General features: G+C 30.9%; 5 protein-coding genes and 2 long non-coding RNA genes across 9 annotated transcripts; 5 read left to right on the top strand and 2 right to left on the bottom strand.

The window, feature by feature from the left end:
- Nucleotides 1-468: 468 nt before the first annotated feature.
- Xpc (DNA repair protein complementing XP-C cells homolog) lies at nucleotides 469-4,589 on the top strand. Of its 2 annotated transcripts, XM_070645785.1 has the most exons (5): nucleotides 469-900; nucleotides 960-1,537; nucleotides 1,664-2,538; nucleotides 2,593-3,725; nucleotides 3,835-4,589. In XM_070645785.1, the coding sequence occupies exons 1-5, from the start codon at nucleotides 665-667 to the stop codon at nucleotides 4,517-4,519; spliced, it is 3,507 nt and encodes a 1,168-aa protein (XP_070501886.1). In that variant the 5' UTR covers nucleotides 469-664; the 3' UTR covers nucleotides 4,520-4,589. The 2 variants fall into 2 exon arrangements, with proteins under 2 accessions (XP_070501886.1, XP_070501885.1); XM_070645784.1 differs by having other exon boundaries at nucleotides 1,664-3,725.
- LOC139094662 (uncharacterized) lies at nucleotides 4,509-5,882 on the bottom strand. The gene is made up of 3 exons (XR_011544790.1): nucleotides 5,646-5,882; nucleotides 5,214-5,580; nucleotides 4,509-4,722 (listed from the first exon to the last, which is right to left on the bottom strand). It is a non-coding gene; the product is annotated as an uncharacterized lncRNA (long non-coding RNA).
- Nucleotides 5,882-7,129, top strand: LOC139094660 (uncharacterized). 2 transcript variants are annotated; one of them, XR_011544789.1, is made up of 5 exons: nucleotides 5,882-6,033; nucleotides 6,288-6,328; nucleotides 6,511-6,582; nucleotides 6,802-6,862; nucleotides 7,052-7,129. It is a non-coding gene; the product is annotated as an uncharacterized lncRNA (long non-coding RNA). The 2 variants fall into 2 exon arrangements; XR_011544788.1 differs by having other exon boundaries at nucleotides 6,802-7,129.
- A 154-nt stretch (nucleotides 7,130-7,283) lies between these two features.
- On the top strand, nucleotides 7,284-8,630 carry RpL19 (ribosomal protein L19). Its single transcript, XM_070645789.1, has 3 exons — nucleotides 7,284-7,339; nucleotides 7,708-7,814; nucleotides 8,042-8,630. Exons 1-3 carry the CDS (start codon nucleotides 7,335-7,337, stop codon nucleotides 8,533-8,535), a joined length of 606 nt encoding a protein of 201 aa, XP_070501890.1. The 5' UTR covers nucleotides 7,284-7,334; the 3' UTR covers nucleotides 8,536-8,630.
- Nucleotides 8,631-9,124: 494 nt separating this feature from the next.
- On the top strand, nucleotides 9,125-19,415 carry LOC139094656 (oxysterol-binding protein-related protein 2). Its single transcript, XM_070645786.1, has 4 exons — nucleotides 9,125-9,652; nucleotides 16,677-17,354; nucleotides 17,442-18,032; nucleotides 18,432-19,415. The coding sequence occupies exons 1-4, from the start codon at nucleotides 9,624-9,626 to the stop codon at nucleotides 18,532-18,534; spliced, it is 1,401 nt and encodes a 466-aa protein (XP_070501887.1). The 5' UTR covers nucleotides 9,125-9,623; the 3' UTR covers nucleotides 18,535-19,415.
- Nucleotides 9,990-10,733, top strand: LOC139094659 (peptidyl-prolyl cis-trans isomerase-like 3). The gene is made up of 2 exons (XM_070645790.1): nucleotides 9,990-10,046; nucleotides 10,225-10,733. Exons 1-2 carry the CDS (start codon nucleotides 10,044-10,046, stop codon nucleotides 10,708-10,710), a joined length of 489 nt encoding a protein of 162 aa, XP_070501891.1. The 5' UTR covers nucleotides 9,990-10,043; the 3' UTR covers nucleotides 10,711-10,733.
- LOC139094657 (uncharacterized) lies at nucleotides 11,939-15,681 on the bottom strand. The gene is made up of 8 exons (XM_070645788.1): nucleotides 15,600-15,681; nucleotides 14,856-15,522; nucleotides 14,597-14,797; nucleotides 14,310-14,528; nucleotides 13,407-13,471; nucleotides 12,868-13,342; nucleotides 12,145-12,796; nucleotides 11,939-12,083 (listed from the first exon to the last, which is right to left on the bottom strand). The coding sequence occupies exons 1-6, from the start codon at nucleotides 15,604-15,606 to the stop codon at nucleotides 13,218-13,220; spliced, it is 1,284 nt and encodes a 427-aa protein (XP_070501889.1). The 5' UTR covers nucleotides 15,607-15,681; the 3' UTR covers nucleotides 11,939-12,083; nucleotides 12,145-12,796; nucleotides 12,868-13,217.
- Nucleotides 19,416-19,473: the final 58 nt, after the last annotated feature.

Raw genomic sequence — 19,473 nt, 5'->3', positions numbered from 1 at the left:
AAAAAAGGAAATTCCATTTTTTTGACAATGACATGCAAGTTTTATGCAAAATATTTAATAAACTATTGTTTTTCTTACAGATTGGGTCGAAACAGAAGGCGACGATGAAGAAGCACTTACAGTATGGGAGGATAATTGGGATGATGATAATCTCGATAATTTAGATGATTTTAATGAACAATTAAAACAGCAGATGCAAAAATAAACCAATTTGCTCTCATTATACCTAATTTCTAAGATTTAATAAACGTATTTTCAATATACCTAAGTCTAGTGATCAAAGTTTATTTATTTTTGTTAGATGTTGTCTTGTAGCATAAAACAGCTCGTTGGACAAAGTGTTAATTCAGTGTTGCTTTATGCTTCTCATTGAAAAACTGGAAATGTGGTGTGGAAGTTCTTGGAAGTAATATTTTGAATTGCAATTTGCCGCTCATTTCCAGAATATTCCAATGGTCTACACGCGAAATAAGAAGAAAGAAAAATAAATTTATTATTGTTATTGTGGTTTTTAAACCGTGTTTATTAAATTATTATTGTTAAATTAAAAGCTTATAGTTTAAAGCAGTTATCAGTGCAGTTTGTATTAATTTTTATGTTTAGTATTTAGAAAAAAATAAGCAATTAAGTTCTCGAGTAAAGCAGTATTAAGGTATTTCACAACATGTCGCGTCCAAGAAGAGCAGCATCTCAAAAAGTTGTTCAGCAACAGAAATTAGACTTGTCTGATATTGAAGAGAGCGATGATGATGCTGATTTTTCATCTCAATCATCAGATGAGTATCAACCAGACAAATCAATGGACAACGAAAAGACTTTTGAGGAATCGGAAGAATCGGAAGGAATTAATGATGAAAATGTAACATCTGAAGATGAAGAATCGCCTGTTAAAAATAATAGGTAATTTCTTAATTTTATTTCCCACTGGATCTTCGTATTAATAACTTATCAATTCACAGAAAAAAACCAAAAACGGCGCAAAGCAAACGAAATAGTATGGCGGCATTGAGAAGGGAAGCAATCAGTAAACTAAATGCTGTCAAACCACCTAGTTCATCTTCATTAAGTCAAAACCTTCATGATATTCTCAAAAAGGCACAATATAACAATAAAAGTGTCTTTAGTGACTCTGACTCTGAAACTGAAAATAAAGTTCCAACATTTGATTGCTCTGGCGGTTTACGATTATCTGACGGAAGCGATAATTCTGAAAGTGAAGAAAATGAGACTAAACCAAAAATAAAAGAAACCCAAAAGAAAACAGTCGAATTAGTAAGCAGTATAAAAGAAGAATCAGAAAAACCAGTGATGGATCTTAAGGCAATTCATGATAATTTAGAAAAGATGAAGTTTGCCAGAGAAAAGCTCTCTAAATACTCAGCACCTGAAAATTCAAATGAAAATACAAGCAATAATGATAATATTGCTGATTTACTACTAATGGGAGAAAATGCCAAAAAGGCAGGTGCATCACAGAAACGAAAGAAAGCATCTCAAGGCGACGAGTCTGATTCCGACAATTGGGAAGATGTTGAAGGTAAAAGAAAATATTTTAAAGCTAATAATAGTGTTCCAAGTTATGTGACATTTCTTAAAAGATTTGAATATGATGAATAAAATTAAGGAAATAAAGCTTAAATTTAAAATTAATTAATATTTACAGAAGATGAATCGAACAATTATGTACGACCAAAAGAGGACGTGGAGATTCTATTAAACAGTTTTGGAGAGCAACATTCCAAGAAGGATGCAAAACCAGTGGATGTTGAAGCTCAATTAAAAAGAAAGTTTAATAAGAAAAGGAAGGAATATCAAGAGCATTTACATAAAACTGAACTTATGGGCTGGTTAACTCACTGCAATTTTGTCAATGAACGTTTAAATCATTCAGATTTGATGAAATGTGCATTAGATATGCTCCCGAAAACCAAAGATAAGGCACAATGTTATCCAAAAGATAAAACCGATGTGGAATATTTTAAGCAGATCACAAAATGGTTTAAACAAACAATAAAAATAAGAGAACAAGGGATGTATTCAGAGTTTAAGAAACGTCCCCCATTAGTTGTAAGTCTAGCACTTCAAATGAAGTACAAAACTGCCATGTGTCGAAGAGATTATGTACTTATGTATATTATTTTATTAAGAGCCATTGGCGTTCAATGCAGAATGGTCCAATCTCTAGTGATGGACCCAAAAATTTGTCCAAAATCGGAATTAATGAGTTTGTCTAAAAAGGAAGAGAAAAGTTTGTCTGACAACTCGAAAAAATCAACAAGCAAATCCAAAAGTACAAATGCAAAGCAAAGCAATTCCAAATCTAATAAAAACTCGAAGTCAAGATCTAAAAAGACTTCAGATAAACCAAAAATTCCACAACTTGATGGTGGTGATAATGAGATTCCAAAGGATAGAAAGAAAAGAACAATAAAGCTTAAAGGATCATCGTCATTTAATGTTGATGAATCGTATATTGACATCAATAAATTAAATAAAGCCTCACCAAAACAGTCAGAGAATTTGGCACCAAAAGTAAAAGTATCGTTATCGACACCAAATCAGAATAAAATCTCACTATCTGAAAAATTACAGAAAAATGCCAAGACGGATAGATTGAATCATTTAGTGTCACCAAGGAAAACTAGAAGTGCCAGTAGTGAAGTTTCAACATTAATTGCTAAAAAGAATTCAAAGCCTTTAAAAAATGGCAATGCAAAAGTAAAAGAGACAAAAGAAGCTGAAAATAAGAAGGATGTCCTTAAAGTGTTGGGTTCTCCAAGGCGATTAAGAAGTCGCAGCACAGAACCGACTCAAGATCAAGAAAAAACGTCAAAACAGGAAGTTAAGAAACCAAATTTAAAGTCATTGTCTCAAAAAACGCCACCAAAACCAAACAGTGATGTTAAGCCTAAAGACAAGCTTTTAGTGCCGTCACCTAGACGTTTGAGGAGCAGAAGTCGTAGCACAGAAGATCCAAAAAATAGTTCTGAAAATAAAACTGCCGATAAAAAGAATACAACAAGGAAGCGACAATCAATTGTGAAGGAAGATTCTATTGACTCTAAAAAATCAAAAACAACAGAAACTGCTAGATCTTCAAGAAAACGACAAGCTACTGCTAAACCAGAAATTGCTGATCCGAAAAAATCTAAGCAAGCAAAAGAAAAAGTTATTGATGAAAGTGATTCTGATGACAGCAGCTTAAAATATTTTAGAACAATTTCTGGTTCCAATAAAAAGCCACAAGCATCAACATCACGAAAATCGGCAATAAAATCGGAACCAAAATTATCAACATCAAGAGATGAAATTGATAGAAGGATTTTATCGACAGATGATGAGGCAGATTTGCAAAATGCATCACCAAAAAAAGTTAGAGGAATCGACATTTGGGCTGAAGTTTATTGTGAACAGGAAGAGAAATGGATTTGCATTGATATATTTCGTAATAAGGTCGATTGTGTTAAGGACATTTATCAAAAAGCAACACATCCTATGGTCTATGTATTTGCATGGAATAATGATAGAACCGTAAAGGATGTGTCAGCACGTTATTGCATTAATTTAAATACAACAATCAGAAAAATGCGTGTTGATCGTGAATATTTGTATCCAATTTTGAATATTTTCAATGCTGGTTCTAAGAAAACACACAGAGATTTTAAGGAAGATGAGGAGTTAAATAAAGTACAGTTCGATACACCAATGCCAACATCAATAGCCGAGTAAGTGTTCAAAATATTTAACGGTCAAATTATTTTTAAATTTTTTTGAATTAAGTACTTTTCAAATATTTTTTAATCGTTACTAAAACAAAATCACTTTATTTCACAGGTTCAAAAATCATCCACTATATGTTTTAAAGAGACATTTGCTGAAATTTCAAGCAATTTATCCACCAGAGCCTCCAATTTTAGGCTATATTAGAGATGAGGCTATATATCCGCGAGATTGTGTATTTACTTTACATAGCCGTGAGACTTGGATAAAAGATGCTCGAGTTGTCAAATTGCATGAACAGGCATACAAAACTGTCAAAACTATGAAGTATGATAGAGCAAAGAATAAAATTATTAAGGACGTTCCGTTAGAGTTGTTTGGAATTTGGCAAACTGAAGAGTATAAGCCGCCAAATGCTGAGAATGGAATAGTACCAAGAAATGCATACGGAAATGTAGAACTTTTCAAGCCTAGTATGTTGCCTGGCGGTACTGTTCATCTTCAACTTCCTGGCTTAAATAAAGTTTGTCGAAAATTAGGAATTGATTGTTCACAAGCAATCGTTGGATTTGATTCTAGTGGAGGATGGCCCTATCCGGTATATGATGGATTTGTTGTCTGTAAAGAGTTTGAAGAGAAAGTTATTGATGCATGGAATCGTGAACAGGAACAAGCCGAACAGAAAGAACGTGAAAAGATTGAGAAGCGAGTTTACGGAAACTGGAAGAAATTAATTAAAGGATTATTAATCAAACAACGTTTAATGCAAAAATATAATAATTTTGAGGATAAGCATTAAATTTTTTGTATGCTTCCGAATTTATTTATTTTTCTCTTCTTTTGAATAAAGCCTTAATCTTTTAATTCAATTGGATTGTCTTCATTTTTAATATTATTTAAAAATTTTTTATGATTTTTTTTCATAACTTTCAAAATCGTTAACGATAGTTTCAGCGCTCCAGACGTTATCAACCTTTATTGTTCCTTTTTTCGGATTTGCATCTGGAAAAAAGGTTTAATTATTGCAGTTAGAATTTTTCAGATATTCAGAGGAGCTACAAAATTTTTGGAAGTGCATGCATCAATAACAAATGAAAGTAAAAACTGTGATTATAATCTAGCTTAATGTTACTTTATTTGTATATGCTTTGTCTTTAAAGTAACTTTAAATATGCTTGATAACTAGAAATAAGCGTCAAACTAAATATATACTTGAAGAATGCAAAACCCGAATTACGTGCCCAATATTTCATATGGGAAAATGAGCGAAAAATCAGATTAGACAGATACATTTTCTTCTTATATCCTAATTTTTGAGATGTCACAGTAAATAGTAATGGTATAAAATTTATGTCAAACTATCTAGATATTCATCATTGGTACTAATATGAAATCTTTGAATCTTAAAAAGTACGAATTCCAAAATATTGAACCCCAAATAATTCCTGTTCCTTCTAACAAGTTCTTTTTTGTAGTTAATTTAAGAGTCATACCTTTTAAAAGTTTGGTTTTATGTTTGATGCTCAATAAGTGCTTGTTCAATGTTGTTTTGGTCTTGAAGAAAGATTTACATGTATCACATTTCAAATCCGTTTTGCATTTATCCACATTTTCTCGACTTGTTAACGTATTTAACACAATTGTGTTTCTCCGATTAGAGATTTTTTGTTTTTTTGGTGCGGTGCTCAAATCATCTGAATTTGAAACGTTTAACGTTTTTTTATCAACATCCAGTTTCTGGATGTTTAATGGTCTTTTTTTAGTAGAGGTCTGTACAACCGATGATTCGGTGCCTGCCGATTTTAATGAAACATCTTTATAGCTCTTGTTGAATATCTCACAGGCATTGTCATGTGTTTTCTGTAAGTTAATTATTTGAAAAAAAAATGCATAACCTCAAAATTTATAAAAACAAATTAACTTACATTACACATAATGCAATTGATAAAACTGCACAAAGAACATCGATAAGAAACTGCAAGTTTGCAGATTTTATCCACATTTGAGCAGTTTTCACACTTATATTTTAAATCATAGACTAGAGTCATTTTTGTCAGACTAAGGTCTTTTGTCTATTGTTAACGAATTATTGAAATTCAAATTGTTGAATCGGTTCGAACGTTTTCAATGTTCGGATAACTGTTCGTCCTAACTTTCTTTTCAAAAATCTTTCCAAACAGACAACACGCGAGAATATAAATTTATTGAATTTAATATATTTAAGCCTAAATTCATAGGTTTTTAGTCTACAATGATTAATTATTACATAACAAGATCCATAATGGTCAAGTTAAGAATACAAAGATGAGAAAGGTAAGCAAAGTAGAAGAAATATACAAAATTTCGAGCTAGAGTCTCTGAATGAAGTTAATCAAATCATATCAGTGCTATTTTCCGCTCGTAAATTAAATTCATTCGCACAAACAAAACTCATTTCACGGCTAATGTGATTTGCAGCGTATGTCATTTTGACGCAAATGAAATAAATTTACTTAACATTTAAGGTTAAAAAATAATTTAAAGCTCCAATTCAAAAACTCATGGAATGTAATGTTCTTTAATTACAGATGAATACTGATCTTTTCGGAATGAATACTTAATGGTTGATGTAAGTAATTTTTTATAATTATTAATTAAAGCATTTTATGTGATGATCCAACCATATACATATACTTTTTCTGACATCTCTTATGACAATATTATAATGATTAGTTATTTCACTGATTTCATCACATAAATATTCTTCATATCACCGTAATAAGACTTAAATAACACTTTAATTTATTGCAGACATCTCAGCACGAGGAAATGCAACATATTCGGTGAAAATGCCTTAGGAGAAGGAACTGGATGTCTTAAAAAGTAAGTTGGATATAAATTCATATATTTCGAGTTTAGAGTCTCTGACTTGATTGAAAAAAAGTATCTTGGCAGTGCTATTTTCCACTCGTAAATTAACATCATTCACACAAACAAAACTTGAATCTAAAAATCAGATTTACAGCGTATGTCATTTGACGTGAATGAGACATTATATCCTTTAAATTAAGAAAATAGTCTTAAAATTTCCTTCGTTTACAGATCAGACTGACTTGATAAAAATAAAGCAGCTAATACGCCTGGATCATCAAAATCAATACCTGTAAGTTTCGAGGACAGAACTAAGCAAACCTAATTGATTACAGTGATGATATTCCAAATAACAATAATTTATTTCTGACATCTCTTATGAATCAATACTGTGATTACTTGTTATTCTGATTTCACCCTATAAGCTTTAAATTAATGGTCAATATGAATTGTTACTAATTCCTGATTTTCTTTATTTCAGGATTCACAATGATTTTTGTTAATAAAAGATGAACAAACGAAATGAATAAAAATTCTAATCTACTTTTAAAAATTGAAATTCACGTATCTTATTACTTATATTTAGCGTTTACAGGATAATAGAATGGATTGAATGATAAATTTTTGCTGATGTGAATCGTTCCACGTTCAAATTTTTCAAAAAGTAACGGTCAATTTAAATTTGAATTCTTTGAAAATTGTGACCCCCTAGGGTAAAAAACTACGCTCGTTCTTTTTTTGGAATTCGATTGTAAGACAACAACATGAGGTAAGAAAAAAATTAATTTACTACAGTTAAAATGGACTTTAAAGTACTACAATTAATAAAATTTTCAACACAACAAATTGGCAGAATATTTAAATGTGAAATTCAGGAAGTTCCGGCATTTAAAGGTGGAAATAATTAACTTTGAAAAAATTCTCTACATCAACAATTCAAATTTTTTGGGATGCAATAATTATTGTGCAATTTTTTAATTATACTATCAATGAACGGAATGAATGATGATAATTAATAGTTTTTATCCATAATGATGATGAGGATATTTCGCCAAATTGTGAAATTGAAAATTTATTTATTGAATACCCATAACCTGAAAATGTAAATAATGTATTTCTAAATTTCTCTCGTTTTAGTTCCCTTAAGTTGCAGAAGAGGCTCGCCGCCTCGGTGATGAAATGTGGTAAAAAGAAGGTTTGGTTGGATCCAAATGAAACCAACGAAATCGGAAACACAAACTCACGTAAGTTATAGTCAACAAATCCAGTTTGAATTATGGCAAATGCACTTTGACTTTTCACCTGTTTCCATAGTGATCTGATCTATTTAAGTTTGCCATATTAGATGCACAGCTTATTCGTTGTTTAAATATTGATTCTGTGATTTAAGTAACTGCAAAGTTTTGCGACATTATCAACTCAATAACAAAGAAATGTGTACATAATAACATGATATTTCCTATTTTTTTAGGTCAAAACATTCGTAAATTGATCAAGGATGGTCTCATCATTAAGAAACCTGTTGTAGTTCACAGTAGATTCCGTGTCCGTAAAAATACAATTGCACGTCGTAAGGGACGTCATTGTGGATATGGTAAACGTAAGGGTACAGCAAACGCAAGAATGCCAGTTAAATTCCTTTGGATGACTCGTATGCGTGTTCTTCGTCGTCTCCTTAAGAAATATCGTGAAGCAAAGAAGATCGATCGTCATCTTTATCACGATTTATACATGAAGGTAAAGGGTAATGTTTTCAAAAACAAACGTGTCCTTATGGAACATATCCATAAGAGAAAGGCAGAAAAGGCCCGTACCAAGATGTTGAATGACCAGGCTGAAGCCCGCAGAAACAGAGTTCGTGAGGCAAGAAAACGACGTGAACAGAGAATCGCAAATAAGAAACAAGAACTTTTGCAAACATTCGCAAAGGAAGAAGAAGCAACACCAGTCGTCGCCAAGAAGTAAATTATGTGAAATAATTTTATTGAAATTTCCATCAAACAATTTGTGAAGAAGTAAAAAACAAAGATTTTCAAATAAAATACTATATTGAAAATACATTTAAACTCATTTAAAACCATCCATAACGCCAACTAGTTGCTTCCGGATAATTATACTTTTCAGATGGTCGTTTCCTATATCGTTGTGTCAAGTAATCTTGTTTAGATTTTAATACTGTTGATTTATTCTTCATAGGAGATTTGCTAAATTCGTAATTTTCATCATTTGAGAGCGAATAAAAAACTTGAGAATTTGTATGCCGCATTTTCTTCGTGTTTCGAGTATAAACAAAAGAATTTGAAAGCATTTTCAGGAACTGACGAAAAATTAAAATACAAAGGATTTTCACACACTAATTCATTTTTCATTCATAAAGATTACTACGATCAAAATAATGAGATAAAGGATTAAAGTCCTGTTGAGCTTTTTCTCTCACATGTCAACTTCATGTGATAAACTGTCATTTGCGCATGAACATCGTGTGAGGATAATTTCGATATAGAAAAACAGAGAAAATTTTCTTCTATACATTTTCATTCATTCGTGTGACGACAACAGATAAAGTCAATCCATCCCGAAAGTTCCATTGTGAAAGTAATGAAAAGTTCTTTCATGATAAAGTTTTTAATAGTTAATTTATGTTAGTGCTTGGAAAGTGTTAAATTTTTATTAATTAAAGTCATTAAATGACAAAAAAAGATCATTGATTTATGTTGAAAAAAATATGTAACTGATGTCGTCGGAGAGCATAAATGATTTAATATTGATCCATTAAAATACCATATTTATTTGAAAAAAATTTAATTTAAATGCTTGAATATTCAATGTGCTGAAAATTTGTCAGAAGTTTCATGATTTCATGCTTCAAAATGATTAATTAATTACGGCTGAGGAAAAATATCAAAGCTTTCGCAACATAAAAAAATCATAAACGAGTCTAATTTTTTTCCGCCAACTTCCAAAAAAATATAAATTGGATTACCTTGCTGTCTATATACACAAACAAATAATTATCGCATGTGAATAGAATTTTGGATTAATAGAAGACAGCGATGGCTCAATGCTCAAAAAATCAATATAGGTGAGTTGTGGAATAAATTTAATTTTGATGAAAAGTTTTTATGAATTTTATACACGACGTCCTGATTACGACATACGTAATTGACATGTGAAAAGTCTCGCTTTTCTGTTTTCCCAAAACATTTTCTTCTACTTGAGACAAATTTGTTGCTGATGAATTTTTTCGGAACTTTTAAAGCATTTAACGGATTTTTGATTTTCAAATTTTATGCTTTTTTGAAAACAATTGAAAAGTTTTAAATTCAAATTTAACGGATTTTTAAATCATAAAAATTAGTTTTTTGTTTCAAAACCATATAAATCCTAGAAAAAATTGAAAGGTTCTCAAGATAAAAACAAAGAACCAAGTTAATTATAATTTGATTAACAACGGACGAGAGAAAAGGAAGGAAATGGTAAGAAGAACTGATACTTTTGTTAATAGAATGAGCACATAATTAAGTCATTGATATATTGTATCCATGGCAAATAATGTCGATTCACATTTTCCTCAAAATGTGTCAATTTAATTATTTCTGATAGCTGAACAATATTCTCTGTTCTCATAAACTAAATATTCATAATTTTCTATAGTCTGTAACTCTTCACACGGACGTGGGTGACATAAAAATGGAAATTTTCTGTTCCGAAGTGCCAAAAGCATCAGAAAACTTTTTAGCACTTTGTGCCTCAAATTATTACAATGGTTGTGAGTTTATTCGAAATATTAAAGGATTTATTGTGCAAACAGGAGATCCAACAAATAGTGGAAAGGGTGGAGAATCAATTTGGCATGAAAGGTTCGAAGATGAGTTTACAGACAGCTTGAAGCATGATATGAGAGGCATAGTTTCTTTTGCTAATTCCGGTCCAAATACTAATCAGTCGCAATTCTTTATCACATATTCAGCACATCCAATGCTTGATTTAAAATATACAGTCTTTGGACGGGTCATTGATGGATTTGAGACACTTGAGGAATTAGAAAAGCTTTCAGTTGATCCAAAAACATATAGACCTCTTCAGTCAAAGAAGATAAATTATGTTACAATTCATTCCAATCCATTTGCAATGATTTAATTAATAATGTGACCTTTAATGACTGAATAAAACGAGTCTTTAGATAGATTGAGATCAAAATGATACGATTACTTACTTTAATGTGATATTGATGATACATTTAATGCTGAGTTATGTGTGGTACCTTTTATAAGCTTTTCGTTTACAAGTTAAAAAGATCTGCAGCTTTGCGTGTTGCCTATAAATTTACAATGTTCCTTCATATCGATTTTTCTTTTCATTCTCATACAATTCCTAATTCTATGCTCTATTTATTACGAGGAAAATATTTATAGTTTTTGACACTTGATGCAAATTAAAGATGTTGGTTTGGGAAGACGACAACATAAACGTTCATCTATCTCACATAATTCATTAGGGAGTGAAGATGTTTGCACAATTTATTAAAAAGTAAGACGCCGGGGAAGCTAAGAAAAGCTCTTTAAGTATGTGTAATTAATAATTGAAAGCTTCATGTATTTTTCATCAAGTTGAAGATCTTCGTCCTTAAAGTTCATGTCTCGGTGAAATTCACTTCTTTTTTTATAAATCGAAATATAATCTGACATTACATTTATCGGTAGATAGTCACTAGAATGAAAATAAATTAGGAAATAGACTTGAAAAGACAATGAATTATTAATGCCATATTGAAGTAATACATCATTCCTTAGTACATTTACAAGCATGATAAATTAGCAGTCAAGTTTTATCTCTATTTTCACGTTGATTGCTATCATTTTAGAAAATCTATAGCAAACAATGGAAACTTATTTACATTTTAAAAGCTTGTCCTTAATATATTCATGCTTTTTTTGTCCATTTCTTCATTTGGTAAGCGAAATAAGAATAAGTAAACAATTTAACGGAATTTTAAAATTTGAAAAATTTCCCTTAATTTTTTGGAAATATTGGAAAGTTCAAATATTTTAGACTTGTAACGGTTTTCAGGAATTCAAAGATCTGAAATTCTCTTGGAAATTCCCCGGTTTTTCAAATTCACTAAACTTAACGGATAATTTCATGGTAAAATTATTATTCTACAATGTTTTCCTTTTGCATTAGTTCCGTGTTATTAGTAGTTTTGCATTGTTATTATGCTTCACCCCTTTTTTCAATGTTATTTCCGATTCACTTGTTAATCGATATCAGGAATGTAGAACTTTCCATGAAGGTCTGTTGAACATTTCCTGAAAAACTAGCAGTTATCAATATCTTTCAAGTATCGTTCCAAATTTTTAATCACACATTTTTCATGATTAATTACACAATTTAATCCACAACCGTAAATTTTATTTCACTTAATTATCAGACTTGCTACATATTAGAAAAATGTAACTCCCATCGTGGTTGAACCAATTGGAAGGCAAGTTTTTGGATCTCCCGGATAGCAGCTGTGAATGAAAAATAAAATGAATACATTAAACTTTAAAATATATCAACAGCTAGTTATACCTTCCGTGTTCTACATCAAATATGTATCCCTCGTCACACATTCGGGTATCAATAATTCGTTCATTATAACATACAATAAAGCTTGAACAATTGCATGGATTTTCAATAACTCTGACTTGTGGACTTCCAGCACAAACATTATCTGGTACTTCACAAATTCTAACACATTCGTTAATTTCATCATCGAATTCTTCCTTATCGAGACATTGATAGACCAATCCCGAGCCACGCATGCAACCAACGTATAAATGAATTGAATTTGGATATGGTCTTGCAGCAAAAAATACACCCTTGCAAATTTCATTCAAGTCTACTTCTGGGGTGGATGGAGTAGTTGTCAAATTTACATATCCAGTTGTGGTACTTTCAACATAAATTGAAGTTGTATTTTGTACATTTGGGTATGTTGTGGTTTCAATTGAGTATGGTTCACATGTATCCTGATTGCCATGAACGCAAGAATCAGTTATGGTGCTGAAAATTGTGTTATTAGGACAGGTTCTCTCTGTAAGATTTGACATGTAACAAAAATAGTATTTATAGCAGAAATCTGGATGTGGAAGATTTCCATTGTAAACTCCTTCACATGGATTTTCTTGAGCGTCTACAGAGTAGACGAAAGCTAGTAAAACAGCAATGTATACCTGCTTCACTAATTAATAAAAAAAGAAGAATTTTCTGAATTATTTAGGAAAAGATTAATGAAAATATTAAAGGAATTACTTTTAATTTGTGTTTATTCTCCAAAAAATACCTTAAAACTAAAGGGAACTTGATTTTTTAAAAATTGACAAATCACATTTGATAAAATGCTCATTATCTAATCTAATCTTGCAGCTTAAGTACTTTTAAAGTCAATGCATTAATACAAAAGATTACCAATGCTACCTTAATATGTCATCAAAAAATTTAATTGATGACTAAAGCTCTTGAGGCAAGATTTAGGAAATAATTGCTATTTTTTTGATAAGACGAATTTGGAGTTACTTTAAAGCCTCAATGACTAATTTTTTATTTATTTTATATATCTTGTCACATAAAATTTATATCACATTTATAAACTTTGGAATAATTCAAAGATTTACACAAGTCGATAGACTAATATCAAACACTTGATTCTGTTCACAAATCATTGAATAAGCAACACCTGATTTACAGCGATAATATCTTGATTTGTCAGTCTCGTGAGGTAGAAAATCTTTGAAAAGGAATGAAAAAATGTATTTTATAAATTGAAATATTTATGATGTTTTTACTCTTACCTTCTGTACAAGAAGCTTTTTCCTCAAGTTTGAATTTACATGTCTCACGGTTCCTTTCTATACAACTATGTAGGAGGAATAAGAGAGTTGAAAAGTTGATCCATTAATTTAAATTTATTATGAGGTATTAAAATAGAAAATTTACAAAAAGGGCTTTTGAGAATGTCTTGAAAAATTCCATTTGGATGAATGGTAGGTAGAACGGTGGCTCATTAATCTTCATTGGATTAAATGAATATTGGATTAAAAATAAATCCAGTGATATAAAATTATTTTCGTTCAGTAAAATCAAGTTCATTTCATTTCAGTTCAATTTAATTTGAATTTCAAATGACGGTTTGTGCTGCTCAGCATTCTAATTAGAAGTTTTGATAACCAAACATAATGGCTTATTATAATGCCAGAGCTCATTCAGCAACAATTTACAATACGTCTTTTAGCGAAATCTGCCATTGTCTCTCTCGTTCTTAAATATTTTGCATAAATTTCTCCTTTATCTTTCAAACTAGCATAGTGCTTTAATTGGTTCATTTTATGCTCACTGAGTGGAATTTATTTGATTTATCTCAATTTAAATTTTGTAATGGCAATGCGAGCAGAAAGAAGAAAGACAATCAGAGTTAAATGCTAATTTAAAATTATAGAAAACTTGTTAAATTTAATAAAATTGCTTGAAACAAACAAGAACTAAATGAGGATATTTATCTAGACTTTAAATCTACTTGAGCGAAAATTTTGATGAATTTAGTTTGGGTGGAAATGCAAATGAAGCAAGAGAAAAAAATGTAGGAAGAACGTTTTTCTTTTGACAGTAAAAATTTATGATTAGATGCAAAGATACCAAAAATGATAAATTATTTGTTAAAGCCACATCTGCAAATTTTGTGTAGACAAAATCCATACCTTTCAGTGCTGATATCAAATACATTATTCAGTGGGCATTCCTTTAAAATTGGATATCCATTGTAGCAAAATATTGCCTTATCGCATTCATGTGGATGTTTAATGTAATTAAAATGTTGACCTTTACATAAACCCTTCAAGTTATCCTCAATTTGTGTTGGTTGTATGATTGTGTCCGCATCATAAAAATCGCAAGTCTCTCGATTTCCAGGACGACATCTTGTGTGGAAAACAATTACATTAATATTTTTTTTTCAAATATCCCGGTATATCCATAATTAACTTACATTGATGAAGTTAAATCAAAGATAGATCCTCCATTACATTCGCGGAGAAATGCTCGATTGTTATGGCAGAAAATTGCTTTTGCACAATTTGTTGGATGATTAATAAATTGGTCTACAACACCTTCACATAGTCCATCGAAATCTGGTGCAATAGTTGTAGTCTCATGAAATTCACAAGTTTCAGGATTTCCTTCACGACAGCTGCAAAATGCATTAAATTTTATATATGCAATAAAATTCACTTTTATAGCCGACTTACTTATTTATAACTATGTCAAAAATTGTATTTTCTCGACATCTCGACTCAATTGCTATACCATTAAGACAGAAAAAAGCACTTTGGCAATTAGTCGGATGTTCCACAAAAACTCGATCTAATCCGTCACACAATCGATTAAAATCCGGTGGCGTTGTTGTTTCATAAAATTCGCACGTATCACGATTTCCACCACGACACTGACTTATACTAATATCAAAAATTGTATTCTCAGGACACTCTCTAAGGTAGGCCACTTCATTGTGGCAATAAATGGCAAAACCACAATCTGTAGGATGATTTATAAACACATTGTTTAGCCCTCTACAGAGATAATTGAAACCGGGTGTTGTGGTCGGAATTTCCGATGTCGTTGTGGATGGAATCTCTGTCGTAGTATCCACAATTTTGTCAATACATGTCCGAACGGTTGGGTCGAATATCTGTTCTCCATTACATTGTAAAATTACACCTTCTCCTTTTATGCAGCCAATAAAGTACTTTTCATTTGATGGTAGCGGAAGAGCTTCAAAAAATAATCCGTAACAAACCTGTCTGACATTTACTGATGGAAATTGAGGAATGACGGGTATCTCAACTGTCGCACATAAAACAGCCGGAATGGTGCTAATTGAAATCAGCAGAATACAAAGAAGCTGCAAATGTTTAACTGTAATTAAGAAAAATTGTAATTAATTTATTAGGTCGTTATTGTAAGTTGAAAACATTTTTCTTTCTTTTCCTGACCTTCCATTATTTATTAATTTCGATGGATATTTTTGTATGCTATGTTTCTCTTATGATGACTAGAACTAAACTGATGCAATTTTTGCAAAAAGAAAATTGTTTCCTTATCGTTACTCTTAGTTCTGATAAGGAACCAAATTCATGGATTATTTTACTTTTTATTGATAACATCTGATTGAAGCATACAAAGTCTTTTGAGAAATTAATCATCGATTTGACATATTTACTTGGTTTCACATTCTGTTATTTCAGAACTGCTTGATTAAATGCACGTAAACTTGCTTAAAACTGACTTAGCAAAATATTGAAACATTACCAAATAAAATTTTATTTGTAAACAAACTTAAAAACCTACTTCGTTTTCGTTAAGTTCAACAGTTTAAATTTTTGAAAATCGTTACAAATTTAAATTATTAAATTTTCACCTCAAAACGTGCGCTTCATGCACATGTTGACTTTGCGACATTTGTTCGTTTTCTTGATATATCTAATTAAGGTTTTTTCTAGAGATTATGATGAAATTACATTTATTGAAAATATGAGTAAGAAATTTTAATGGAAAAATAAACATGAGTCAGCACTGATTATTTGGATAAGACTAATCCCAATCTGGTGAATTCCCAAAAAGTTGTGACGATTATCTTTACAGGTGTAAATTGTTTTATGTTTTCCATTTGATGAACAAAAGGATATTCATCTCCTTTATTCACATAAATTAATAATACAATGAATTTTTACGCTGTTAGTGACGTAGCATTATTTTTGTTTGCCAAAGCTTATTCTTTCTTTATTTGATAACTGCAGCCATAAAACATGAAGAAAAAAAGTGCGGCATTAAAAATGAGGAGAAAATGATTTATTGCGATCTTAATTGAGATTAAAGCTGAGATTGTACTCAAAAATTAAATTATTGCTCGCCGAGCTTTGAACTAGGCCAAATTAGCTGTCGTGTAAAATTACGACAATATTGAATTAATCAGACACATGTCACCACAAAATTTTGGCACATGACATTTTAGCTTTAAACAAATTTTACACATTAATTTATCATACCCATCACTCATATTTAATCAACAGAAAAAGCCTACCAGCACCGATGTTCGAGAAACAAGACATAAACATGATGTCGATTCTTAAAGGATGTATAGGAAAGGATCTAAGCAAAATAACAATGCCCGTTCACTTCAATGAACCTCTTAGCTTCTTACAACGAATGGTTGAATACATGGAATATGCACAGTTATTACGTATTGCATCAGAACAAACAGATCCGATAAATCGCATGAAATATATTGCGGCGTTTGCTGTATCAGCTTTAGCGTGCAATTGGGACAGAATGGGAAAGCCATTTAATCCTTTATTAGGCGAAACATATGAAATAGAACGTCCTGAGTTCCGATGCTTATGTGAACAAGTTAGTCACCATCCACCTGTATCAGCTTTTCATGCTGAATCACCAAGCTTTCAATTTTACGGATCTATTTATCCGAAAATAAAATTCTGGGGTAAATCTATTGAGATTCAACCAAAAGGGACGGTGACAGTAAAATTGCCAAAATGGGGCGAGACTTATTCTTGGAATAATCCAAATTGTACAATACACAATGTTATTGTCGGAAAGTTATGGATGGAACAGTATGGAACAATTGAGATTGTCAATCATCAAAGTGGATTAAAAGCAATTTTGCAATTTAAAGCAGCTGGCTCAATACATAAGGATTTACATCGCGTTGAAGGAACAATATTAGACGGAAAGTACGTAGTAGTGATGATAATGGCATTTTGACGTGATAAAGAATTTAATTGATTTTTTTTTTTCTTTTTTCAATTTCCAATTTATAGCAAGAAGAAGCTATTCCTTTATGGACGATGGACCGACGTACTTAAATGTACAGATTATGATTCATATGAAGCGTATTTGAAGGATAATCCCAGTAAATTCAAACGTTCTGACGGAAGCAAAAGCCCTAATTCAGAATCACCAGCTCATACACCAAGAAAAGTATTTTCAAAGCTTAATAGCTTAAAAATGTCCTCATTTAGAAGTCTCTCTATACAAGATAATGACGTCCATGAACATCCACACGATAAATCACCGGAACCAGAAACGGTCGAAATGAACATCCCGAAATCACAATCTACTTATTCAATTGAAATACCAAATTCAGAAACTTTATGGACTGTTGATCCTCGACCAGACAGTAGTGCAAATTATTTCTCATTCACGAATTTCGCAATGTCGCTCAACGAAATTGAAACTCATATGACAAAATTACAGCCTACGGACTCACGATTACGACCAGACATTAGAAAATTAGAACATGGTGATGTTGAAGGTGCGATCGTTGAGAAAAATCGTTTAGAAGAGAAACAACGTGAGACCAGAAAGTCTCGAAAAACCAAAAATGGCGGAGTTGATGACTGGCAGCCAAGGTATGCGAAAACAGATTTATACTTAATACTGTCACATGACCTTGTTATCACTGTTTTTTTGGAAGATAATCATGCTAATGAGTTCAGTTTTGGTTGACTGACTCACTGGCTTAACGATTCATTATTCTTGTTACTGTGTTGGCTGTTATCCAGCATGTAGATTGAGACAGCTTGGCGACTAGAAAATAATTGAAAATCTTTAAACTGAACTGAATTGAATTCATGTTGTTCAGTAATCAATACTTCATTTTATTTCAGTTCATTTCTATTTTAAATTTTTAAAAACTGTTAAATTTCGATAATTTTTTGTCAGCAATCAGGAAATTTGACAAGCTATTATCCTTAATATAGACATTTTCTAACAATTTACTTTCCTGTTCATCCTTTATCATATTTCAGATGGTTCAAGATAAAGCACAATTCAATTACGAAGCAAGACGATTGGGTCTATGCTGGAGGCTATTGGGAAAATCACCGAAATACGGACGTTGATCTGTTTTAATGCTTTTTTGTTGGACATTAATGTTATTATCAACAGCAAAACCACATTTGCATAACACAAATAAAAACGAAATCATATCCATTTTATTATAATAGAATTAAAATACATAAAACACAACAAAATCAGTATGAAATGAGAAATTTTCAAATAGCAATATTGTTATTCACAATTAAGTAGGACGAAAGGGAATAATCACCACATTAACTCAAGTTATTATGGACGTAAAATTATTTTTTGTTAATTAAGCTGAGTGGTAAAAGTTTAAAAATGTGTTAAATTAGAGGATATAGCGTATCATAGCGAATTAAAGGAGAATATGACCATAGAGGAATCGATGTAATTTCAAAAAAATTAAAAATTAGACAGGATGTTTGAATGTGTTTAACGTTTGAAAAAAAAATTAAATTTATAACGGATAAAAATAATTTGAAAAAAATCTTTAAGGATAAAATTCAAAATTTCTTTGACAGTTATGTTTTGTGATAATATAGCATTTTAAATGCAAAGAATTAAACGTTTCTTTAGACTGTTCTCTTTCAAAATTCTTACAAAGAATTGATGGCCAAAAATGCTTGTTTGTTAACACATCCAGACATCCTGAATTTAGAAAAAATTAGAAAAAAGGCAATTTTGAGCCGTAATGTATCATTAATTCAGTATTCATTTCAATAAGAATGATGGCAAAGGAGGAAGCAAATTATTTAAACATGACAATACACTTAGTTTTTGATCAAATCGAGTAAAAAAATTTAATTATATGACATGAATTAGGGACAAAAAAAAGAATTTTGACTACATTTTTTAATGATTTAGCGATAAAGGAAATTATACAGAGAAGACATAAAAAAATCATCATGAAAAATCGATCAATTTTACTTACATGTAAGCCTTTTAATTTGCTTTTAATAAAAATGTATTCTATAACGAAATAAATTTTTG

The sequence above is a fragment of the Chironomus tepperi genome, unplaced genomic scaffold (assembly GCF_022539635.2).
Source record: "Chironomus tepperi strain 1889 unplaced genomic scaffold, CSIRO-AGI_Ctep_v1 contig_354, whole genome shotgun sequence".
Taxonomy (NCBI): domain Eukaryota; kingdom Metazoa; phylum Arthropoda; class Insecta; order Diptera; family Chironomidae; genus Chironomus; species Chironomus tepperi.
The sequence above is the reverse complement of the archived record's forward strand: the minus strand, read 5'-3'. Positions and strand labels throughout refer to the sequence as shown.